Source organism: Clarias gariepinus, chromosome 12, assembly GCF_024256425.1.
Source record: "Clarias gariepinus isolate MV-2021 ecotype Netherlands chromosome 12, CGAR_prim_01v2, whole genome shotgun sequence".
Lineage (NCBI taxonomy): Eukaryota > Metazoa > Chordata > Actinopteri > Siluriformes > Clariidae > Clarias > Clarias gariepinus.
In genome coordinates, this window is record NC_071111.1 from 8,250,572 (window position 1) to 8,278,026 (window position 27,455).

At 39.7% G+C, this 27,455-nt stretch overlaps 1 protein-coding gene across 2 annotated transcripts in view; it reads right to left on the reverse strand.

The window, feature by feature from the left end:
* erc1b (ELKS/RAB6-interacting/CAST family member 1b) overlaps positions 1 to 27,455 on the reverse strand; it is a 220,985-nt gene that overhangs the window by 55,030 nt on the left and 138,500 nt on the right. For both annotated transcript variants that reach the window (XM_053508595.1, XM_053508594.1), the window contains one exon: positions 6,687 to 6,834. In XM_053508595.1, coding sequence (XP_053364570.1) covers positions 6,687 to 6,834 — 148 coding nt within the window. The remainder of the gene's footprint in view (positions 1 to 6,686; positions 6,835 to 27,455) is intronic.

Genomic DNA, 27,455 nt, shown 5'->3' on the forward strand with positions numbered 1-27,455 from the left:
GACACACACACACACTTTTACTTTTCCACACTGGCTTTTCCCTCTCTGCTGTGTGGCAGCCTTGGCACCATTAGGGCATTTCAACATTTAATGTTTTCTGCGGCTTTTTCTGAGACAAAATGCTTTTATTCCGCCAGTGGGTGCCCAAACCGTGGCTTTGCTGAAAAAAAAAAAAGAAAAAAGAAAAAATAACAACTGTCATCTTTACTGTGCCTTTTTGACGGAGCTTTACAACAACAACAATAATGTCCAGCCAGTCTAATGCATGGCAGCAGATAAGTGAGGAACTGAACTTCTGACAGGATGTAATTACTAACCTCCTTCTGTAATTTGTGCTCAATCTGAGGTTGAATTTAACCGGACTTATTAACATTGTCTCGAGAGCCCCACAAACAGTAATTGGTCTGAATCATTTAAAGCCATTTCCTTACCATGCGGATGGAAACGAAGTGCAAGTGGTCATTAGGTACAACAATGAAAATATAAAAGCCTGAAGACCGAAGGCTATAAAGAAAGCTATGATTTCTTTCCTCTCTTTACGATGCTGTATCAATCTGTGTGTGGCTTATACAGTATGTAGTAATGTTCATTACTAAAGGATCATTTTAGAGGATGTACATTATTTCTTTTAGATTACTTAAAATTTAAAACTACAGTATTTTGGTGAAAAGTTATCTGTCGATTTTGAAGGATGAGATGTTCCACTCGCTGGATGTTCACGGGAACGACTGCAGTGAGCTCTGAGACACCTTGGCCTTGATGGTCATTCACGAAAGTGTGGCCGCCTTTTAAATCCTTTTAAATGTTTTTCTGCGCCTAAGAGTCTCATCACCATTCTGTGCTTGAAGTGAAGTGCTTTTAAGCCTTCATTCACAAGTCCCAGCTTGACTTGAACACTCCTCATAATATATATATTATCCAATTGATTTAATTTGCACCAATTATAGAACCAACGGTAAACCTGAACTGCCTTTATTAACCTACTATGTATTTGAGCAACTTACATGAAGCACTCTACACAGTACTTTCAATTTAATGTATTACTTATACCAGACACCTCGTATACACTGGTTTAGGTTCATGTTTCATTCATTTATTAAATATTTTATTAGGCATCACAATTCAGTCTGAACAGGCCTGCTTCATTCTGTTACATTCCTTTCTATGTTTTGTGCTTTTGTGCATTGGTGGCTCAGTGGTTGGTGATTCGCCTGCCATGTGAAAGGCCCGGGTTCAATTCCCAGCCAGCGCCCAAACCCCAGTGCCGGTCCCAAGCCCGGATAAAATGGGAGAGTTGCGTCAGGAGGGGTATCTGATGTAAAACCTGTGCCAAGCTTGCATGCAACACTGCTCCAACACTGGGAGCAAAAACCGCCCATTTTTCGCTTATAGAAAAAACTTCTATTATTAGCGTTTCTGTTCAAAGCAACCATTGACCTAGCCACTGCTGAGCAGATGTGAACGTGTTACATCAGTTCATTTGTAACGAGCAAAAATGGATGCCCCACTGGTGATTTGCATAAAAGACGAGCAGCGTTCAGAGATTTGTTTGTTATTATAGTCTGAGGGTGAACCCGGTGCCTAAATAAACAGAAGCGTTCGGATGTCTGCAAACACAATGCAGGATGGTGAAAGTTTCCTTAAGAGAATCGTTACTAGTGACGAGACACGGATTCATCACTTTGAGCCTGAAAGTAAACGTCAGAGTCTGGAACGGAAACATCCTCAGTCACCGACCAAGAAAAAGTTTAAACTATCAGCTGGAAAATTCAACAGGGTTTACAGTTTTCCGGGATTCATGGGGGCCATAAGTATTGGAACATTCGGGAAAAAGCTTCGACAATCAACAGTGCTCGTGACAGTGAGACACTTATTGAAGAGACTCAACTTTGTATTACTTATACATACATTACTGATATCCAAGAGGGTCTTCATCTTGCATGACGATGCACGTCCGCGCACACTCTATAAAAACTTGGTTTTGGAATGTTAAATCATCCCCTTTATAGTCCTAATCCGGCTCCATTAAACTTCCACCTGTCCGGTCCCCTGAAGGCAGCCCTACGAGAACAAAGATTCAGTTCTGATGAAGAAGTGAAGACAGCGGTGCATTTGTGGCTCACAGCTCAGACTAAAACAATATTTAATGAGGCAATGCGAAAGCTTGCTGACAGAAGGACAACGTGTATTGAAAAGCCTGGAGATTATGTCGAAAAAATTATGGATTTGTCTTCTCTAAAAGTTAATTCAAATAAATTCTACAGTCAGAGTGCGGATTATTTTCACTCTCTCAGTTTTCATTCCATTCACTTCTATCCAATTTCAGTTCATTCCAGTCTAATCTATTCCATTCCATTCTATCCAGTTCCGTTCTAGTCTTGTTTTTATTCAACCTCAGGATTTTCCATTCCATTTGGTTTTATTTCATTCCGTTCCATTTTTCATTCCATTCCGTTCCGTTCCAATTCATTCCTAAAACATTCCACTCCACTATGTTCATTTTACTCTCCTGTATCTCCTAAAATCTTTAAAACTGACACGATCTCGGCGCAAGTGTTTCGCAGCCACTCCATTAATGGATTTCATGTTTTTATATTTTACTATCTGCTTATTTTTTGAAGCAGCGATTTCATACAGCTACCAACGAGCTCGAACGCGGCACAGAAAAAAGGCGGTCTTGGAGTCATAGATCAACACCGTTCCCATTCCTCTTTCTCGCCGAACCGCGTCAGATCAGCCACAGTCCATTAAACACGCACGCTGCCATACACACATTCCTCACAGCTCACGCAACACACACCGGTCACATGAAGCGTTTAGCTGCTCTTGTGAACGTATATGGCTAACACAAACCAAACACTAGCATGGAACCCTGAAACGACTACTGATATAAGAAACCTGAAATCCCCACTGTACACACACACACACACACACACACACACGGTATGCTGACATACAGTTAACATGGGAAAAGCCAGGAAGTCTCTGCTGTGATCCATCAGACGGGGGCTGAGCATTACGATGCAGACCACACTAACCATCCCACACCTCACACGTGAGACAGAAAGACCACTGTGCAGCCTGAGAGACCTGCTCGGCCACTGGGGTGTCATAAAGATGTCAGAAATGAACAGGAGGGGCCTGGAGAATGATTAATGAGCTGCATCGGGCTTCGCTGTAATGCTCGGGATTAATGCAGCTTCTTCGCTGTGTGTAAGGGCAAAGACGGGACGAGACGTTTTATATCGAAGATATTTCATGGACGTCTTCTTGCAGGTGGGAGGAGGACTGCACAGGCTGGAAGCCAGGAACGTTGTTTTTTTTTTTTTTAAGGTGAACCGAGCGATAAAAGGTGACATGAATACGCCGAAGCGACCGTCAGACTTGACGCTGTAATTATGCCACAGTGGAAAGACAGATTTAAAAGACCAGCTTGAAAGAGAAAAAGCTCTTTCATTATTGAGCAGCAGCACTTAACCTGATGTGTGTGAGTGTGTGTGTGTGTATACACATATATATATATATATATATATATATATACACATACACACACACAGTATGACTGGATCAAAGCAGAATGCAACACCAGGGCTTTATCAGTACCACCAGGAAGCTGTGAGTCACGTAGGCTTGTATTGTAACCAAGTTAAACTCAAGTCAATCGTTACTGAAAAGTAAATGTGACTTGTGACGGATGAACGGTTTAAAAGTACACCGCTTTAAGTTGCAGCTGTATTCTCTGGTTTTATTCTTTAATTCAAGCATATAATTTTAAAGAAGTGAAATATAACAAACCAAGTACCGTCCCTTTCTGTTTCCTTAACAAAAAAAATAAGATAGAGATCTTATAGGTCGCAGGTTCTCCAACCTTGGGTCATGACCCCACACAGGGGGTCAACTAAAAGGCAGATGGGGGTCACAGCAGGTTTTACTATTAGGTAGTTCTATTAGTAGAATTCTATTTAAAGCATGCCAATTGATCATTAGCCTAGAGCGTTCTTTCTAATGGGAGTCCAACTAGGATCTATTTTTACACACACACACACACACACACACACACCACTTGGCGGTGCCGCTCTAATCATGTTAACAAAAGCGCTCTTTTATGTATGCTGGACAAGCACATTAAAACATATTTTTGCACTAGAGTGCATCAAGGGCATGGTTTTAGGCAGCACCACACACACACACACACACACACACACACACTCTGGCACTGGTTAAAAATATCAAGGGTAGGTACAGGACACAATGAGAGAGAGAGAGAGAGAGAGAGAGAGAGAGAGAGAGACTGAACTCAATCCAATTCTGTAACAGGACAAGAATGGAAAAGTGAATTTATTTTACTGGAAGAGGATTTATTGGATTTTTCTTATTGCAACAGGGAACGTTTACATATAAAAAGACATGATTGTACTTTTGTTAGGGTTGATTTTTATTATATTTATACTTTATACATAATTATGTTTGAAATACAAGTCATTTTTTGTGTAAAGAGTGTAACTGAATAAACACGGTCGTGGTTTTGTGTAAGGCATGGCATTTTCTGCTGCGTGTTTTGGAGTTTAGTGCTTTAGTTAAAGTTTTTTTTTTTTTTTTTGAAGAAAAAGCAGCGTATTAGTATTAACTGATAGTTGAACTTTGCCATTCCTAATGAGTGTAGTAGGAGTAATGTCTTCTGTGTTAATGATTGGACATATAATTATACAAAAGTACACTCCATCAAATTTAATAATAAGATTATAACCATAGCTACAGTACTTACTGTACAACATGTGACACAGTGAGACCATTATCTAAGAAACCCTTAAAATATGAAATATTTCTGTGTACTGATTTAAAAAAAACATGTCTGCTTTAATAAATGAGTTAAACTGTCAATCTGATTGGATTTTTATGCATTGCCTCTTTGTGATTCAATTTTTGTCAGGTTTTGATGTTTTATAAACTACGCTAAGTATCTAATAAACAACGAGATGTTGTTTGTTGACTTTTTAAAGCGATAAAGATTTCTACTGCCATTTTTTGCTCCAGTCCAGTAGGTGGTGGTATCGCACCAACCGTACATAAACTTAAAAGAAGAAGACGTGATAATCATGCAAAATGCACATATTATGAAAAAAGAAGCATAAAGTATTTTCTTTAAAAGCTGTTGGAAGAAATTTGTCAGTTTTAGATTATGAAGATTTTTTTTAAAGATAAATATTTAGATTATTAATCAAAAACTGAATGCATTTAATGAATCAAATGAACTAAGAAAAGATGGATTTAAATTGCATGATTGATTTAATCACACAACTCCATTAACATTATTTTTAAATGAAAAGGTCAGATACTCTGATATTTCATTGGACTGCCTCTTGCTTTGATTACGGTCGTGGCATCCTTTCAGTAACTTCATACAGGGTCACAACATTTATTTCTGTCCAGAGTCGTGTTAATTTCTGGCGAAGGTCTTGATGATGGGAGAGTTGCAAAGTCTTCTCCAGAACATCCTAAAGATTCTCACTGGGGTTAAGGTCTGGACTCTGTGTTGGCCAATCCATGTGTAAAAATGACACACCATGCTTCCTGAGCCACTCTTTCACAATTTGAGCCTGGTGAGTCCGAAGCAACCTCCGATTATAACACTTCCCCAAAAAGCTTGTACAGTAGGCACTAGACATGATGGGTGCAACGATTCATCTGTCTTTTTACCCTGAAGCGTCCATCCCTCTGGAACGGGGTAAATCTGAACTCATTAGACCACATGACCTTTTTCCATCACTCCACAGTCTGTTCTCTATTCTCCCTCGCAAACTGAAGACACCCCCCCCCCCCCCCCATTAGCCTCAGAGATAAGTGGTTTTCTTAAGGCTACACAGCTGTTTAGTCCCAATCCTTCGAGTTCTCTTCACATTGCTCTTACTTTTACCGTTAAGCACAGTTACAGTATGTGTTCCACATTGAACTAAAGATCCAAAGGCTAACAAAGACAGTAGATAAACAGACAGATACTTGGTATAGATAGACAGATAGACATAATTCAGCCGAATAATGTGATTAATACAAACACTGAAGATTCTGTGGCACATGTTTTCGTTTTACAAGATACTAGTTTGAAGTGAAAAAGTAAGAAATAAAGTCAGTCTATTAATATACATAACTATATGATAGTTAACAGTAACTGTATAAGGGATTACTTATCATATTTTAAATTATACTAAAACAGATACTCAATAAAATACTTATTGAAGTTCTAGGTCTGGTCTTGTGAGCATGATGGTGCGAGGGTTTGTGTGTGTGTGTGTGTGTGTGTGTGTGTGTGTGTGTGTGTGAGAGACCCTGCTGAGGGTTCATTGGGACCTGAGAAGGAGGTGAATAGTGGTAAAGCTGTTCTGCCAAGCGGATGTGCGGTCGGACATCTGTATCATATTAGCGTGCGCTAATCTATGGTCTATTCCTCTCCCCTTCGATTTCAAGCTGTTCTTCATTTTCTTTCCTAATTAGCGCTTGCTTAAACCATAATCAGTTGGAAGACGAACCTGTCGAAAGTGGGTTAATGAACACTTTCCAAGAGTTACAGAGTAACCTGTGAACTTATCAGCAAACACTCTTGCAAAGGAACCTCAGACTTATCTCTCGGTTTTAGCTCATCGCTTGCCAGATTGCACATGATCTCAGTTTCCGGAGTGTGTGATCCTTACCTGCTGTTTGAGCTGATGCACCAGTCGGTCTTTCTCCCTCTTCAGCAGAGCCACTTCATCCTGAGTCTTCTTCTTTTTAGAGGAGGACAGCTCCAGGAGGGCGATGTTGGCGTCCTTCTCGCTGATGGCCGCCAGTAGCGCCTCCTGTCTGTGTAGAGAAAGAATAAAAAAATTCACTGTCAATAATTTCATCCACTCACAAAGTACACACAAAAGAAATACTCTACATATTTTTCAGTTTTCATATTCACTCATGAACATCTATAAATACATCGTATGAGATTAAATGATGGCCCCCTGCGCCACTCTAGGGCATCCTTTAGATTAGAAGGAACGAAGCAGAACCCGATCCCGACCAAAGAAACACTTCAAAATCTTGTAGAGTTAAAGAACTCACTCTGGCAAAGCACTGAAAATATTGGAAAATGCTTAATTATAAAATTCCCCCTTAAAAGAACCTCTTTTCTTCTAGTGTAGGTGTACATTAAACCTATAACTGTCTATTCTGAGAGTTTTTTTCTTATTTAGAAATGATTGGCACCACACAAACTAACAGCAGCAGTGAGTCACTTCCTGTCATGTCTAAAGGTGGGGGAGACGTGCTGAAGATCCGGGTCCACTCCTCCATACACAATATTCATAGCTCCTTCATATCCTTATGTTTCTGTATGTGTGTGTGTGTGTGTGTATTGTCCTCCGCTCTGACTTGAGCAGAAAACAAACAAGAATTCCTGAAATTAATTACCTTAGAGATGACCCAAAATCAAAAAATTTTTTAATAACACTACTACTCTTTAAGAATTACGTTTCGTTCAGAAACATTTTAGTTATACGCCTAGAGCTGGCCCACACAGCCAGAGCTGTATTAGCGGGCTTCAGAATCGTCGGTACGAGCACTGGGGTCGGGTTCAGTTACAGAAACTGAGAGAAAGCGCAGCGACATGCTGCTCACCCTGCCTGACAGAGGAGATGGAAAAAGCTGATAGTCGAGGCAGGGGAACGTGTGCAGCGGCCGTGGCGGCCATGATGACTTCCAGAGTACGGGCGGCGAGGCTGAGAGAACACTGTCAGCTCAGTGTGTGTCGAGCTGATCCACCCTCCCCTGTTTTCGATCACAGCAGGCTTCTTCTGACTTTTTCCTCTCCTCACACTTCTCTGCTTCACTTCTTTCCCTCTCCGGTTCTTGTCCTGACCTCTGTTCCTGCCTCTCGCTGTAGCCTGTGTATGAACTGCTTTACCTTCCTATACTCACTTTCTACTTTGTCAATGCTCGAGTCAAATATGTACACCTCTAAAATGTTTATGAGACTAAAATGTTAAAAATTGCTAAATTTTGTGCGCATACAATGCGTTCCACACCTAAGGCTCCAGAACATGCACTAATCTCCTTTGAACAGTTGATAATGAGATGTATACAGTATCTGCTGCTTCTGCTCTGTAAATCCTTCATAACGGCTCTAATCTGAGGTGCTGTTTGTTAATTGGTGATTCCTGAGCCTGGTGACTCTAAATGCATGTCTCCTCTGCAGCAAAGGTACGTTTTGGTCTTGCTTTTCTGTGAAGGTCTTCATAAGAGACAGTTTCATCATGTAGTTTAATGGGTTTCGCAAATGCACTTGACACAATACTGTTCTTGTAAGCTCCAGATACACTATCAGCTATATCAGTATAATATTCAAACAATTCCCCCCGCCTTGTGCCACCTGGGCAGCTCTGACCCTTTAGGGCATTATCCTTTGTGTGCTGTAGGTTGCACGGTGGGGCCTCAGTGGATCGGGCAGCGCATTCCATAGGTGCTTGATCAAACAAGGTTCTGGGGTGTTTGGAAGCCGGGTCAGCAATGACGAGTTTATTGCCTGCTGGACACTAACCCTAGACCTGCATCTTCACTTGGAGTTTTGGTGCCTTTCCATCATGGCCAGTGTTTTTGCCGATTTGGGCTGCATTAACTTTTCTGTGGGATCAGACCAGACACCTTGATGCCTTTGGTCCCCGTGGGCATGGGTGTTACCAAGTGTATAATTAGGGCTCAAGCACTCTTGTTCTTCTAAAGATTTTCTTTTGTTCCCAAGCATCTGGTGCTTTTTGAGAGGTCTTAACATGCTCAAAAATCTGGTACACATTTAGCGCTTATTGAGCTGATCAGCTTTAGCATTTCATGTCATGGGCTCTACTCAACTGAAAGTCAGTTTTTTGGGTCATTTGTAAAACACACCCAGTGGATTTTGATGTACTCCTCCTATAGTATTTATATAATCGGCGACAACCTGGACCTGCGTGCCCGCTGTGCCCTTTGACTTCGGTGAAGAGTGCTTGGGCCCACTCATCATTGCTTGCAACTATATTTAATAATGAATGGTATTCAGTGATGGTGTTTGTACATCCTTGTATATGCTTGTACATCTACCTGGAGCTGACACACACCCACACACACTGATTAGTTTGATGAGCAAAATCACAAAAACAGCCTTTTTCCATCTTAGAAATATTGCCAAACTTAGGAGTATCCTATCCGTATCTGATGCAGAAAAGCTAGTTCATGCATTCATGACCTCCAGACTGGACTATTGTAATGCATTACTAGGTGGTTGTCCTGTGTCCTCAATAAACAAGCTACAGTTAGTCCAAAATGCAGCCGCCAGGGTTCTCACTAGATCCAGAAAATATGATCATATAACCCCAATATTATCATCCCTGCACTGGCTACCTGTTCAATTTAGAATTCATTACAAAATAGTACTACTTACATACAAGGCTTTAAATGGTTTAGCTCCCTCATACCTAACCAGTCTTTTGATACGCTATAATCCAACCACGTCCCTTAAGATCACAAAACTCCGGACTTCTGGTAATTCCCAGAATTTTAAAATCTACAAAAGGGGGCAGGGCATTTTCATATTTGGCTCCAAAGCTTTGGAATAGCCTTCCAGACACTGTTCGGGGAGCAGACACGGTTTCCCAATTCAAAAGTAGGCTCAAGACGCATCTCTTTAATCTGGCATACACGTAACTCATCCCATAACCTCATACTCCAGTACACCTATCCTGAATGGCAACTACGCTAATTCTCTCCATCTGTTCTGTATTTTTCTACCCATCCTGAGACATCTGGAGATTGTGCCAGCTTCAGTAGACAAAGGCCAACCCTGCGAGGTTTCTAAGGCATCTTGAGAAGGACCTGCTCCAGCTAGATTCTGCTTTATGATGGCTGGAGCTACACATCCTGCTCCTGTGCTTCCAGTGATCTGACCCCATCTGCCCTCTGCACCTACTGCTGAACTGAATCTACACAACTTCTGATATATTGAACTTTCACCTGCACAACACACTTGATGTTATTTCTATCTGTTATCACCCAGATGAGGATGGGTTCCCTGTTGAGTCTGGTTCCTCTCAAGGTTTCTTCCTATTGCCATCTCAGGGAGTTTTTCCTTGCCACTGTCGCCGTCACCCTTGGCTTGCTCATCAGAGACATTTCATTCATCATTCATTCATTTCATTATTATCTAGACACATTTCTCTCACACATACACACTTCCAAATATTTTCTTTTCTTTTCTAAAAAAAAAAAAAAAATCTTTAATTTTTTTTTTTTGTTTTTTTTTTGTGAAGCTGCTTTGGGACAATGACCATTGTTAAAAGCGCTATATAAATAAAATTGAATTGAATTGAATTGAATGAGCAGGCAGTGAGAAGTTTCTATGCCTGATAGCATGGACATAAAATGTGGAAATGAAAGCACACACATACAATGCTAAATCGGGATTCACACACGCGGTACTGAGTACACCGCGGCCATGCTGATTAACTACGCCTTGTTAACGCCGTGTAAACACGCAGGGGAACACAGAGCATCTATTCCCTAACACACGCCTAAACAAGGTTTATCCTCGTCACTTTTTGTGGCCGGCGGATTTGATTAATCCTACATTTGTTTGAGTTTAATCATTTCAACCATCAAACAAAGTAAAAATATGGTGGTGTATACAGACCTACAGACACACACACACAGGCTACCCAGTGCTGCCTAAACCACTGCGCTGTAGTGTAAACTAATAAATGAGCTCTGGTGATGTTCCAGCAGGCTCCTCACCACCGGCACGTTCTCTCAGAACCGCCTTTTAATACACTGACCTCCTCACTAGCAACACTCATTATGGTCAGCTCCAGACCACAGGCACCAGCTGGCCTCACGTACAGACAGTTTACTCAGGATAAATGTCGCTCCGCTTGGGCTCCACAGCCTCCGTGTGCAATCACGATGAGCATCCTGCAGCTCGCACGAGGCGCGAATGCTCAAGACTGATAAAAACAGTTGAAGGAGGAATAAAAGGACGGAAATTCATTCGACGCGGGAGACGTGAATAGAGTGAAATTAATTCCTCTGCATTTCCTTACTTGTATTGCAATCTAGAAAACTTGTACCAGACTATAAATATATTTATATAAAACAGAACTGAAGAGAGTAGGCTTCGGTGGAGAAAGCATTACAGAAAGAATATATAAAGCCCTGCGCCTGAGGAATTTTCCCCAGACGACAGTTTAGATTTGTTGATTTTCATTATCAAGCTTCATTTGCATGGAATTGAGGAAGTTATAATTAAAATGTTGCTTGCCGCTTTATCAATCATTCGCTGCAGCTCCGTGTGACACGCACAGGAAATGAAAGCTCGCTAGTAGCTAGTGTGAATGTCTAAGCTAATTAAAAAAAAGTAGCTTTGTTCATATTCAAAATAATTTAATAATCATCACCACTGTTTTATTTTATTTTAATATTTTCTCCTCATCAGTGTAAAACACCTTTATAAGGATTTATTTATTTGGATTGTTTAAAGCATTTAAAGCTTGTGCTCTTTTTTTATGTTTACTTTGTTTTTACTAGATGTAAAGCACTTTATAAATTATTATAATAACAAATATTACATTAAAACCTTGTTAGAAACCTTAAGCAACTGAAGCGAAGTAGACTGATGTTTTTCCTACAAGTAACATTAAAAAATAATTAATTTAACAAAAAACTTCTATAAGAAAAATACAGGGAGTGTCATAAGATTTTCGATTATATAAACTAATTGTACGAGATGACTAAATGGCATGTGTGTTTTAAATCAGAACACAGTTATGAGAGTGAAAACATCCCTTAATTTCTCTATATAATCCCCTGCTACACTAATGCACTTATCACAGTGTTTCACTAGTGCTTGGACACCATCAAGGTAGAAAGTTTTCTTCATGAACAGACTGTGGTCAGAAAAACATCCCGAATGGCGATAACTCCCAGCCGAGTTCCTGTAAGGTGCAAGTGGTGTTGGTGAATGATTGTCTGTACAGTTACTACAGACGGATGCATCTCCTTGTTGGTGGAAAGTTATCTGTCGATTTTCACGAGAACGACTGTGGTGGGCTTTGGGTCTCATCAGCGTTCTGTGATTAATGTCTTCTTTAAACACCAGTTCTACAGACATTCTGACTTGACATGAACGCTGCTCGTACTTAAGTAACAAGTCACCCTGGTCTTATTTCTGTTTTATTGTTTTACAGTTTAAACACAGTCCAAAGACTTCTTTCGTCTCCATGTTTACATCCTGTCCACAGAAAATTAATTTCTAAAAAATCTCAAGATTTTTTTTTTCTACAGATTCAAAAAAACTCTTATTATTATTATTACTTTATATACACACTTGTTCTTGAGAGTTGAGTTTCACGAAAGACTGTAATTTTAAAATCCTTTTTAATTGGGAGACAGAGCTTGTTCATGGTAATGCTTGCTCTACCACTACGTCCAATCGTCCTTCGTCCTGCGATCTTTGAGCTAAAGTGACTCAGACTGTTGCTTTGTTGACTTTGTATTCGAGTGTAAGCTTAAGCAGCGGTTCCACCTCATCAGCAGTGAACATAACCTTTGTTTGTCTCCTTTACAGCTCAATGTGCTGATTTTTATGTTCCGTGATATTGTGAGTGTTTTTAAAGCTGGTTTTGTTTTGCATTTCGATTTGGAGTTTTTTTTTTTGTTTTTTTTAACAGTGCGATAAAATGAAATCAAACAAACTAACCATACATGTGAACATGGCCTCGATTTATGAGCTGTGTCCTTTAATCTGTGTGCTTATGCAGATCAGTCCTTTTACTCGGAGATGCTTCATAAATACAGCTCCTTGTCTTGGACCCAACAAAAGAAAAAAAAAAGAGGAAAGTGAGAGAAAACAGGGCCGTGAAAGTTTCTGGGAAGTGTTACTACTGCTCCGAAGAGGATAGAAAAATGAAGTGTTTGGGGTCAACTAGCTCTTCACCCGCCATTAACGGCTTAACGAGAGAAGTTCTCGATCTCTCCACGCTGCCCATCTGTGTGCTAAACACTCATCCATTTCAGTCTCTTTCTCCCTCACTATATCTCTCTCTCATCTTGTTTTCCTTATACAGGTTCTGCACTGTTTAAACAATATGGCTTTTAGCTCTGTTCCCTCTGACGCAGAGTGTAATGAGGAGTTATCGTGCAACATTTAAATTAAATAGACCCCCCACACACACACACACATTTTACACATACAGTAGGAAAGCATCTAACCAATCATACAGTAGATGAGATTAAATTCTTGAAAAAGACAGGAAGCCTAAACTATCCTTTAAAAAAATACAGTACTACTACTTGTTATGTTTCAGCAGATAAAAATCTTCATGCGGACAAAACTACTTTAGTTTTTGCAATTCTGATTAAAATCTTATTGAATCAGCAGCCATGCACATATTGCAATCTGTATTCTAAACTATTTCAGATAGAATTTAAGTGTAAACGTAGCGTCTGTCGACCTCAAAGTTAACAATAAGCTCAGTTTGTGAACGGGCTGCAATTTAATCCATTTTAAATTATGCGTTACAAAAAAGCAAATATAACCTTAAAATGAAGACCTAAAATCAGTATGATACAGTATGAAAAAGGTACAGTATGATACCTCAAATATTCTAGGTTAAATAATAATAATAAAAAGATTCAATCAATTATAATGAATTATTTTTCATTTAAAGTCTTACAAATAAAAAAAAAAAAAAAAAGGAAAAAACAGCAAAAAAAAATAAATAAACGCAGACAATAAAGACATACAGTAAAAGAACTAACGTTATAAAAAAGGAGAAAAAAAAGCCGGAGTCCAAAAGAGTCATGCGAGGCATGTGTCTGCTCATACTCGCTTTAATCAGTACAAAGTTCTTGACATTTACATAAACACTTGTTCTGATTGAGAGTAGAAAATGAGCTGATATTATATCTTTATTTAAATTTCTCTAAGCACTAAAGATACGAGATAATTTTTCTACTTTCGCTCCTGAACAGAACGAGCGTTTATATAAATGTCAAGAACTTTGTTCTATTACACTTTGTTTTGACTTTCTAATCTGTTTAAACACTTTCTGAAGTCGAAAAAAATTTAATAATAATAAAAGCGCCAGATTAAACCAACAGTTCATCATAAACGTTGTTTAAAAAGAAGAATTACAGAAAAGGCAGACGGCCAGATTTAGTCTAAACATAATCCTGTATATATAATCCTGGTATGAACAGAGATTCAAGGTCTAGTCCTGCTTTTCTTACCTCGTTTCACTCGGACGTTAATTTGGGCTTGAGGAATTTGGAAGAAGACCAATAAGCTCTGAGGGAAGAGTCTGTAAGGCGTTATCAAGGGAATCAATCAACGAGTTCTACCCGATACTGCCTCATTTAACAGATAAAAACAAAATATACTGCAGCTGGGTTCAGAATGTTGGAGTAGCACCAGCACATAAAATAGATAAAATAAAATGTAATAATAAAACCCGAACTTACGCCGATATAACTCACTTGGGCTTGATTTTACGGGGTGTGTACAGGACATGAAAGTGTGTGGAGGCATGTGAGAGAGAGAGAGAGAGAGGTAAAGGAGGAATGTGTTTAGGATCTGCTGTTAAATAACTGGTCGTCGACTTTCAGGAGGTTTTAAACCCATCGGAGAAATCATGTGACGTGTTAAAGGAACAGTGCAATAAATTCCCCTGTGGAGGCCGCCTGACTTCACGATCGTTTTACGATACAACACCTTTAAGTGCGACACTCTTTACCTTTCATCTGCTATGTCAGAAAAGATGGCGAGAACTACATAAACCCCAATGTGGCGGCTTGAACTATTACTCATCTGTGTACTAATTCTCAAATCCGATTTGTCAGAAGGTGTTGAATCATTGTCTATTAGGACTGGAATTAATTATTTCGACGTGATCAGTTATTGTTCCTGAAAGAAAATTTCGATTTCGATCTTTAGGTAAAAGTTAAAGTTTGAAGTGGCTCCTCCTTTCATAGATTTCATGTGAAAAATAACTGATACATGCATGAGCTCTTCTGTGAAATCAATACAGTTGATATAATTAATAAATTTCATGTAAAAGTTAATGTATTCTGTCTTTGAGTTTACAGAGAAGAAACAGCTGTGTGCAAGTTTTTTTTTTTTTTTTTTTTACCATAAATTCCATCAGTTTATGCAGGCGCTTTGTGGCCTCCAGATTCTCTGGGCAATTCTTAGCATTTTTTATTTGTAAATGAATATTTTAGGAGATTAAAAAATTCAAAGATTAATTACTGAAATTATAGCTACTATTTTTTGGCATGTTCACAAAAGGATTAATTAAGAAAATAATTACTATATAAACCATAAAAATAATAGGTAGACCGATAGACAGAACCGATAGACAGATAGATACATTTTTTTAAATTAGTTGCAGCCCTATTTTCAGTAACTAAAAAAAGGGGGGGAAATCAAAGATTACATAAATGCACACATTAATTATAAAACATTATCATTTTGACGGTAACAGTCTGCGCAGAGACTTGTGTGATAAATGCTCGATATATAGGCTGTCTCGAAGTTTAAGATTTAGGGAAGGAGTCTCCAGTGTCAGGACCTGGTACAGTCTACAGCACAGACCATTTCTCAGTTACATGATAAGATTACATGCACTGCTGACTTGTTCACTGTTACGCAAAAGGAGCATACCATGTCTATAACGGATACTTTTTCGAGACAAGGCTGTTGTGGTGTAAGAAGAATAAAACACTTCAGGAAGTGTCGTTAGTAGAAAAGAATCACTTTAGTGGTTCTGTAACAGTTTCTTCTGTTTGCGTGAGGTGGTTGATTAATTTATTAAAACAGAATGCCTCGCAGTGTGCTATTCTATACACAGTATGTGCATCTGGGATAAACGTAATGTTCGATCTGTAGATCTTTCCTTGCTCAGTCATCAGAAGACACACACACACACACACACACACACACACACACACACGCAAAGTGTTTTCGCAAAACAAAACAAAATATTATTAGCACTATTAGGGCACATACAGGCATGGAAAAAGTTCACCTCAGCCCTTTCACATATACACACACACACACACACATGTCCACACACCCTTCACTTCATACCCTTTGCCCTCCGAGGAACTCAGCACTTATCAGCTCTTCTTCCTGAGGCTGACAGGCCAGCCTTAATTAACGCTGATAGCAGCAGACCAGCGCATCTCTGCCTCTCCCAACCACACACACAAGCCTATCTTCAGCAGCCCAGCCTCCCATGGGAACAATTATACACACACACACACACAGACAGGACAGTATTGTGTAGATCATATCACCAGACTGTGTGTGTGTGTGTGTGTGTGTGTGTGTGTGTGTGGGAGAGAACGTAACTATGTAATTCTTGCTGCCTCTTGCATCTTGTGCTCGGTACACAAAATAAACGGTAATGGGTTTGCGTTTTATTTCAACCGTCTTTCAAGAGACTCTTACGAAACGTGTTTCGCTGCACGAGGTTTTACAGCTTTACTAAAAAATAAGCTGCTTTTAAACTGCAAATGAGTCAAAATCAAAACGTTGGGGAGAATTACTCGGCAACGGACCGGGACGATTCCTGGTAAGATTCCCGTAAAAAAAATTACAGCGGGCTCGTGTGTGTGTGAACAGGGAAGACGATAACGTACATGAGGTCTCGTTCTGGTCGACTGCCGTGCCGAGGTGGGAAAAAAAAAAAAAAAAAAAGAAGGTTGAGGTTTGGAGCAAGGTCTTAGAAAATGAGCGTTACTTAGAAATCAGGGATGGTGGACTCTATGGCAAGGATGAAACTTAACAGATGAATGATAGAAAGGAAATATATGTGACGAAAATAAAAGAAAGAATCTTCACTGTACTAAAATCTGAAAACAAGCTCATTCTTAAGGCCTTTTATTTATAAAAGGTCATCATAAACAAAAACAAAGATGTATTCTTACTGCAAATGCTTACGAAAGAGTAGCTGAACAGTGCTTAAATAGCGAGTTAATGCAGTCGTTGTAACCAGACTTCCACGCCATGCTTGAAACAAAGCCGGAACAACACTGGTGAAGTTATGCTGGTGAAGTTTTATGCTTGTGTTGGTCACACACACATTCAGAGAAGTGTTACACCCGCAAAAGTAAAGTAAAGGAAGAGCGTAGGAAGAGGAGCGGTTGGGTGACGAACGCTTCAGATGAGCTAGACGGAGCTTGACCACGGATGCGCGCCATAGACACGCGCCATTTGCATCCATTGGAGCCTTTGGAAGTGCTTGTTTCTATGGCAACGCGTTGTGTGGGAAAAAAAAAAAAACAGCTGGAGCTGCTAACCCAATACACGAGAGGGAGACGGCGAGGGTGCGACTGTAGTACCTTCCTGGGAAATAAAGTTCATGAAGCAGATCCACCTGTGGAAGCCATTACAGAAACGGATGGAGAGGAAAAGATGCATCCCGATCTAGGGGAGTGGAGACATGAGGCTGAGGGAAAAAAACACGGATGGAGAACATGGAAGCTTAGCCATGGGACCCAAAACAAAGGATTAAACATGTCAGTGAGACGTACGGTCCTTAAGCCAGCCTCCCAACGTCGTTGGCCAAATGCAGCAGCTTAGCGGGATATGCAACTTATGGCTTATGACATAACTACAATGTGGTTTATTGAGATGTTTTTGCTACAGCTGGTCGGCTTAAGAATTTCCACTGTAAATAACATGTCAAGGACAAAGACTATAATTTATAAAGAATGGTGACTTTCTGCTGAAATACCACTGCTGTGTTAAATTAAAGTCAGTTCAAATTGCACAAGTTCAATGGTAGTTAAGAACGTAACTGTAGACTCTGTGATCTGTGTTCAATAATTAGTTGCTGGAGCATGCACATGATATGACTTCAGCCCATATGTTCCCGCCGCATTTAAATGTACACCATGGTAACAATGCGTCTGTGCCCAGCAGGAGAGTGGGGACTGCTTTTCAGAGAACGCTGTTTGAGTGGATGTAGGCGAAAAAATTAAGGTAGTCATGGAAAGAACCATGTCCAATTAAGAACTGATCTCAGACGCAGACATCCTGCCCGCAGATTAACTAATAAACTATTAGCTGTCCACAAAAGAATAATGAAAGCTGCAAACTGTTTGGTAATCCATCCTAATGTATTCTAAGACTTCTCATGAATGTGGCTTTTATTGGTTAAAAACTCTGCAGGAGCAGAAGGGACTGGTCAAAGATTCTGGCAGTGTGGGTGGGATTGATCAAAGTTCCTGTAATAAATGAATGTGATTGATTATGGAGGAGAAGGTGGGATGATCAAATTGTCTGGAGGAGAAGGTGGGAATGGTCAAACTTTCGGCAGAAGCAGGACAAAATGGTCCAGGTTTCTGCAGGAGAGGGTGGAATTTGTTAAACAGCAGAGATTGGTCAAATGTCCGGAGCAGGGATTGGTCAGACGTCTGCTGAAGCAGGGAATGTTCAAACTTTCTGCTGAAGCAGAGACTGGTCAATCTTTTTTCCAGAGCAGGGATTAGTCAAACTTTGATAGAGTAGGGATCGGTCTAAATTTCGGCTGGAGCAGGGACTGGTGAAAGTTTCTGCCAAAGCAGGGATTAGTCAAAGTTTCTATCAAAGTGGGAAGGATTGGTCACATTTTCTGCAGTAGTCAGGGTTTCTTTCAAACTGGACTACGACTTTAAAAACATTAATATATCTCATGCACATGGACGATTCATAGTTAGCATAAAAATGCTTTCATATATTATTGAGCAGTAACTTGTTTTGTATTTGCCAAAGTACTCAATACTGTAGCTTCTTGTTTAAATGGGGTATGTGATTCTTGGTCATGTTTATTGAATGCAAAGTACTGGATTATCTAGTGACAGGTGATGGCTTTCTTCTTTTTTTTTTGTAAATCTGGGGTGATCAGATGAACCAGATGAAAGGTAAAGGTCTTGACTCATAACAGTGGTTAGAGTTTGGGTGTCCTTAGTGACCAGATTGGTGATGCTTTGATTAGGGTAAAGAAATATTTAATGAATTTTCTTTAACAGAGCCATATTTGGAGAGAGATAAGCTGAGCAGGCCACCTCCCTTTAATTATTTTTGTCGGGAGAAAAATGAGCAGAAACGGCGATGAAAGCATATTACCAAGTTGCTGATTTATGCAGCTCAAAGGCAAACTCTACCTAGAAACCGAGTGGTCTGTGTGAAAGCTGTCAGCCATGTATTAACTTAAAGACACTGCTGAGGAATGATGATCATAGCTTGTCTTTGTGGCCTTGGCTGGGTATTATCATGTCTGCCATAAAACATCATGCAACGGAATGTCTAGATATGGAGTAGAGAAGCCCTGTTCCACTCTGAAGACACTGATATACCCTCTGTGGCTAGGAGTACAAGTGTAGGATAAATGGCAATTCTCTTCCCAAGGTAAATCTTGAAAACTTGCTAGCAGCACACTTCAGGCTTGATACTGACAGACTGGTCTAGACTTTTTTTTTTGATTGCATTACAAAACCATTTCCTATGAAGTTAACCAGGTGGCACAGTCTGTAAGCAATTCAGAAATTATGTGGTCTCCTTTATTACATAAATATTGCTACGGAGGTAATGTTTTTCTTTTGCTCATCAATGTGATGAAGATCCTCAAGACCAAATTGTGCTCATGTAGATCATATTTACAGGCTGGTTGGATCAGCAAGTGAATAGATCATGAGATGGTTTTGTAAACAGTAACTGGGGTATGTGTGGGGCGAGGATACCACAGACCGAAATGAAATGCCCCCGGGCAGCCCCGGCCACAGCCTAGTTTCCACGGGCACACCACACAGAACGCTATAAAACAAACACAGACGCCCTTCATAAAACCGACAAGCTACCAGACCTGGAAAGCCAGAGGTGCATATCTACACCAGCGATGCGCCTCGAACAACTCCAACTGATGACTTGAGCCTGGTTTAAGGCTTCATGAAGCAACCTGCTGCTTTCCTCATTGGACCGGCGTTATTTATGAGTGCAATGGAGAGGTCCTACACAGGCCTGACTTTAGCCCTGTCAGTCTTTTACTGCTCTTCTTTATGGCTGTCTCTTTTCCCCCCTGCCAGAGATGGCAGTATTTCAGAGACTTTGTTAAGGGAGAGCCCTTACATCTGACTTTAGCACATCTGTGAATGACATTCAACTCCCTGTACGTCCTCATCCCCCAACCCTGACCATTGTTAACCCGTCTGTCGTAAATGTGCAGATAAGTTTCATAACATATTTTAATAAAATATTACATGGTGCATAAAACCCAACATGCATGGCAGTTTTATCCACAGAATGTTGTAAAACTGGGAGATGAAGCAGTTAATCTTTCCCAATGTTCATCGCTGGGATTTCACACTTTTTACAGCATTACTTTTTCCCGCCCAAAGTTAGCTCCCCTGCTAACTTTCAATCTCTTGCAGCTTTAGGATAATAGATTTACATGATTCTGTGACCCTTCCATTAACAGAGAGCAGAAGAAGCAACAACTCCAGCTAGACAAAATGGATCCTTTCTGCCTCACAAATTATGCATTGGGTGTTCATGCAACTATTACATGGAGATCATGATTCCTGATGTGTCTACCAGTAACTTACACCATTTTCATTAAAGATAGTCACCTCAACACACCAAACCAGATATAAAAATCACAAAAAGACTGAATTCCCGTCTAGTCCAATTCAAGGGGAATCAAAATACCCAGTATAAGAATATACAGAAAAAATGTCATTAAAATAATCATTTTAAAAATAGTAACCAGAGAAATACCTGGAAACCCTAGTATTTTAAAATGAGTCAATCCTCAGCAAACACCACAAACCCAATATAAGCAGAGAAAGACTAAATGCACTCACGATGCACTAAATCCATTGATGTTTTCTAAATTGTGGTATCATTTTATTTAAAGATAAACTAATGACAAACATTACTAGCCAACGTTTGCCAATAATGTCCTGGGGTTATTGTCCTGGGCAGTTAAGGATTCACACTTCCTGTCGAATGCACAGACAGACTAAACACTGGAAAAGAAGAGATTAATCACTGGAGTCTGTGATAAAGACAGACACAAATATCAAAAGCGTGAGACAGAAAATAAATGGAGAGGAGATAAAGGGGGAAATGTAACAGATTGTGTAGGAAGACTAATTTGAAGTGTTGAATGTGTCCAGGTAATCAGGTTACACTTGAAAAAAAAAAATAGGCAGAGAGAGAGAGAGAGATTAGCCCATGGTCTACGGCCATAATTCACTCCAGATCTATCCCTGAAAAGTTCAAAGATCCAGCATGATGACGACAGAGCAGAAACACCACACCTGTCAGAGGCGTGTTGACGGCTTCTTTCCTCTCCCTCTTCCACTGGCCCCCTGATTTTTTTTTTTTTTTTTTTTTTTTTACCCCCTTTCTTATTCAAAGGGCACGGCTGTCTGTTCTCTCCCAGTGGAAATGGACTAGTGGAATTTTTCCACCCCTTTCCGCTTGTACGTCATGATGTCACCAGTGCGGCGGGGACGAGTGATGCAGAGCAGATCCGGTGGACCGTGCTCACACTGCCTGACCTGTAGCGGTTCAATTTGACACCCTGATAACAAGCTGAGCGGCCTGCTTAAAAGACAAATAATAAATAAATAAAGTTAAACACTTAAAGTTTCCTTTATCAGCTCTGCTAATGCTCCTGCTCTAATCCGCCACTACAGAATGAGAGCAGATGAAAACCCCCTGCTTTCAACTTATAACACGGCATCCTTCAACCTTCAGCCGTCCACTCTGCTCTACCAGGTCGCTCCTTTATCTGACTCCCCCCGCAGTGCTGGATGTCTCCGTGCTTCTGACGGCTACTTGTCATAGACAAACAGGTTTTTTTTTCCTCCTGTGATATCGCACTGAAGACAGACCGAACACGGAGCCGAGCGTCAAGGTGCTGAGGCTGCATTCCAAATTCATTCTATAATTTATAACTGAAATGACAGAAGCCTGCAATCTTCCAAAGATAGAGAAGCCTGTTATGTCTGGAAAGACTTCAACTCCTTTCTAAACATCTCTTGGGATGACATTTTTAAACCGAGAAAATTAAGACTGAAAAGCTGCCTCGCTCATTCATTCTTCTGAAGTGCAGTAACTCGGCTTGTTCGTTTTCCAACAGAAACCCGAGCATGAAAACATTACCGACTCTCAATTAGCTGAAAGATGGTGGTGGTGGTGGTGGGGGTGGGGGGGTGAGAAGGAAAGGAGGTTAGCGTGCCAGTAACCTAAACACACACACACCAATACTCTGAACAAGCAGTCGGACAGATGTGCCATCTTAGCTGTGGCCTAGCCACTGTTGCCCGATGGGGTGGAAAAAACTGCGTTCGGCGTAAAGCGGGAAAGCCTCGTTACGGATGCCAGTAAACGCCAGCCGCTCTCGCCCGAGTCGGCCGGCTCCGTTTAACAGGCAAGACTTTTTCTACCCCACGCTGCCCCGTGCCAGCTCTTGTAACCTGGCTTTACAATGTTATTATTTGCCTTTCTGCTGTTTATTTATTCCTTTAATTGGGCCAGGGTTTGGGTGCAGGAGCAGTAAGCTGGAGAGGTGGGGATTTTAACACGACCCACAGCGCTTATGTTAGTGTCTAGCGGTAAGGCTTTTGCCCTCGCTCTGAAAAAGGGATTTTAGTGCACGTACAGAGAGAGAGAGAGAGAGAGAGAGAGAGAGGGAAAAATTCATCAATTTACAGTCAGTAAAGACAAACCACAGGAGTGGTCCTACAGTGCCTCTGAAAAATCTACCCGAGTCCACAGTCAAAAGTTTTATAAATAGGTGGCCAGATTAAACAAGAGTTTTATTGTATAAACTGAAAAGAAATCATTTATTTCTGACTATCTGTGCCCTTGACTTTGTGCGTGGTGAATCTAATTGCACACCCATAAGTGCGTTTTAAAAAAATGTACAGCGCCATCTGTTGAATTTAGGAATGAACTAAATTTTTTTTACACGTTACCGAGAAGTGCGCGGAATGAAGGTAAGAGTCTACATTTATTAGGTGAATTTAAATTGCACACTCAAAAAATGTACCTCATTAAATTTTATTCAGTAGTTTTTACATGATGCCTGCACAAACAAATAGACATAAATTCCAAAAAACATCTTAATGTGTTCCATTACTCATCTTGCGTCTCCCCCAATTTTTTTCCGCAAATATCTTCAATATACAGACAGGCAAACTTTACAGTTTTATTATATGTATTAAATAACACTTAAATTGTTGTATTATCGCTGCTCCAGATGCTCTTACTCAGGTTCACATCTTTAAAAGTTAAAATAACACTGCTGCTGACTGACACACACACACACACACACACACACACACCAATTCATTTCATAGTTTATGTTTCACTCATACCGCTCATTGTGTCATACCCACACACCATATCTTTACCCTTCTTAATTTTTATATATTTTCCTGTTTACAATAACATTTTGCACATATTGTAACTGATATATTTGTATTTTAAGTATATTTGTAACTTTTTAGACATTTTTATATTCCATCCCAATTTTTTCTATTGGAAATTTGATCTTTAGTTTCAATGTATTCTTCTAGTTTAGTTATTTTCCCTGTACTGTAGAGAAACCTGTCCATTCTACTCTATCCTCTTCAGTTTGAATGACAGACGGTGGTATACTGTAAGTGTTTTACTCCGTATCATACTGTGTCCTTAACCTGGTAACGCAGTGCAAGTATCTATTCAATAACGGAAACTTCAAAGCATTTTTCAAGTCGCTTGAAAGGGCGTCTGCCAAATGCCTAAATGTACTGTGTATGGTTGTGTACTGTACGTGACACATAAAATCTGAATTTAAATTTGTTGGACACCTTCCAAAATTTGTAGAGGCAGTCAGACAATCTCCGTCTCAACCTCACGCTTCTCTGACACAAAAGCTAGAAATCCGGCTTGTGGGAATAAACTGATGTTAATGAATTGACACCATGGATTCCCACGCAGCGTGTTACACCGAGCCTGAACTGTCACATGTACACCGGTAAACACGCTGTTTACTGCCTGAATTACTGTAACAGCCCTCAAGCCTTTCTGTGTCTTGAAAATGTTGAAGAAAGTCAGAAAGAAAGAAAACCCAGAATCACACAACCTCTCTTGGTTTGCATGTCAGGCATCCAGGCACATGTTTTTCTCTAGTGTTTCCTCCTCAAAGCCAAGTGTTTACCCCTATAACACATCCCAGATATAGTTTGTCACTTGGAAAGAATTTGGTCTTACCTAGGCTCAACTTTTTTCTATTTTAGCACGAAGTACTCCCGGTATTTACCTTATACGTGGCCGGCTAACGAGTGGAGATAAACACAAACCTGTATGCGTTTTTCATTTTCCAGAAGTATATTTGGGATTTCTCTTGACTGTTGTTGGCCTGAAAAATGTACATGGAAAACAAGCAGTTAAAAAAATAAATAAATAAATAAATAAATAAAAAAGGAGCCTCGTTGAGACGATTAAATCTCGTCCTTTTTCAAGCACTACTCTTTTCTTTAGGAACCACTCGAGAGGCGTTTTAATACATTAGAGCAGATGGTTAAAATAAAAGATTTTGCATCTTTTACGGTTTATACAGTAAATAAAAGAAAATGAAATGCTACTGTGCTGCACATTTTATCGAGCAGAATGGGGTAAAGACTATTCAGATACGTTAGGAAAATACTAATATTATACCTGAGAGGACCCTGAAACTGTTCGCACGATATAAAGAGGTTTATGAAGGCCAAAGCTGGGCATAAATATTACTAGTGCAGTAATACACTGATTTTACACTGATCTTAGTCAGACTATTCCTCCATTATAAATTCCCTTAAACGCGTAAACTTGCATAAAACGAAGAAATTTAAACTTAAACATTTTTTTAAATGACAGAATATTGCATCCATACTATGTGTGTATTTGCAACATTTCTATTTTTTTTTAAACTCTGATGTCCACAATTATACAATTACCACTACTACTAATACTAAACACTGTTTACTAAACTACCAAAACTACTACTACTACTAAATAATACTAATACTAAATACTGTCTACTTAACTACTACTACTAAATACTAATACTACTACTAATACTAAAGATTGTATACTAAACTACTAAAAAACTTACTACTACTGAATACTACTACTACTGATACTTAAATACTGTATACTAAAGCACTAAAAACTACTACTAAATACTAATACTACTACTAATACTAAAGACTGTACTAAACTACTACTATTACACACAAATACTACTAAACTACTTAAAACTACTACTACTAAATACTGTACACTAAACTAGTAAAAATAATATTAGTACAAAATAAACTAAACTACTAAAACTGTATGGTGTTGGTTTTGTGAAAGCTTGGCACAGGTTTTACGCCAGATGCCCTTCCTGACGCAACCCTCTCATTTTTCCGGGCTTGGGACTGGCACTGCATCCAGTGGCTTTGGTTTGGGCATGGGATGGGAATCAAACCGACGCCTTTTGCATGGCAGGTGAAACGCCTACCTACACCAGTGCCCATAAACTACTAAAAACTAATACTACTACTATTACAAAATATACTGAAAACTTATACTAAAAATGCTGCTACTACTACTACTGCTACTACTACTACTAAATATACTAAATTACTAAAAACTAATACTAAAACTACTAATACTACTACTAATTTTAAATATACCAAAAAGTCATACTACCACTACCACTACTAAGAATAATATACTAAATAACTAAAAACTAATACTACCAAAAAACTAAAAACTACCACTATTAATACTAAATTGCTGAAAAACTAATACTACTACTAATATTCTAAAAATAACTTCTTTTTTTTTTTTTTTAAGTTAATTGAGTTAATTGAGCAACAAAGTAAAGTCAAACGTCAAATATCCTAAACAATAATGGAGAAAGATTTCAGGTGAAACTCCACATGTGAAATCTTATGTTGTAGCTCTTTGTCCTCTTGCTGTTGAGGGCGCATAAACTTTTGCACTCGCTCACACCGAGTCAGCAGAGGATTCAGAGTCCTAAGCATATTTTTTTTTTTATGGACCTCCCACTCACTACATCTGTCAAAGCAGCTGGACAGATGTGAGCACACAGGAGCACGGGTCACTGGTGGTCCAGCCAGTCACTGTGACTGAATCACACGGGACCTGTACTTTATGTATGTGTGTGTGTGGGTTTATACACTGGAACCGTCAGCTGCAGGGTATAGAAGCATTTCCGAGGTCTCTGTGGGTTATCACCCGGCACCACACTGGGTTTATTGAGAGCGTGAACAACACTTGTCGTGAACAAGTCTTGGAGCTGAGTGGCGAGTTAACAAGTCGTGACCGTCCTATTCATGTGTGTGGATTTAACCGTGTGGTAAGGTGTGGAGTCTAAACGGGTCCAAACGGACCGGTCACGCCCAGATTATCCTTTACTGCTCCCGCTAGGCTAAATAACCACAGAATCTCGGGCCGTGAACGGGCCTCAGCTGTGAACTAAACATAAACTCCCTTTCTACCTCTCTCTCTAACTAACACACACAAACAAAAAGTAGCAACATCCTCTGTGCAAGACATACCTACACAATGGGAAAAAAGAAAAAAAACATTTCTCATTAAACACTACACCCATATCCATATCCAGCTCGACACACTCTTATTTCAACCGCCGCCGCAGTATCCTTCCCAGCATGCACTGCTGCCCGGGGTCTGAGAGTGTAGCTATACGAAATGAAACACAGAACCCGACTAATCGATCAAACTTTAGTAGAAACATAACATTTTACTGTTTAGGCTAAGAGACCAAGGCTTGGCAGACAACTGAATAAACTGAATAAATTAAAAGCAACGGTATGACGGGAATTAAAATAAAGAGGGGGAAAAAAACACTGAAGCCAAACAAATCACAAAGCAGTTGTCTTTTTTTAAACCACAAACTGCAATGGATCATTTTTATTTACTTGAGTTTTTCCACATTTCTGTGGGGAAAAAAAGAAAAGAAAAAAAAATCAGACAACTTGTCTTTATATGGTGAACCAGGATCCCAAATCACGACCCAATCGCTGTACATGCTCACTACGCAGGAGACGACACGCAGTACATTCGGTCGCTGGGAGAACAGCATTTTAAGTTGATGTTGTAATGAACACATCTTGGGTATTTCAATAACATATTACAAGCAGTAGCGTATTACTTCATGGTTGTGGTGTAGAAGACCATTATATTTTTCTGATGGTCACGCTCATGGCACTCAGCAGATTATCTATTCCATGTTGAAAGAATTTAAAATAAATACTGTAATGCAATGAAAACATCATGATTTTTGTCGCATGTACCTTAGTCCCACATTCTACGACTTTATTAAAACACCTTCGATTATGGCACACAATGTGGTGACGAGTTCATG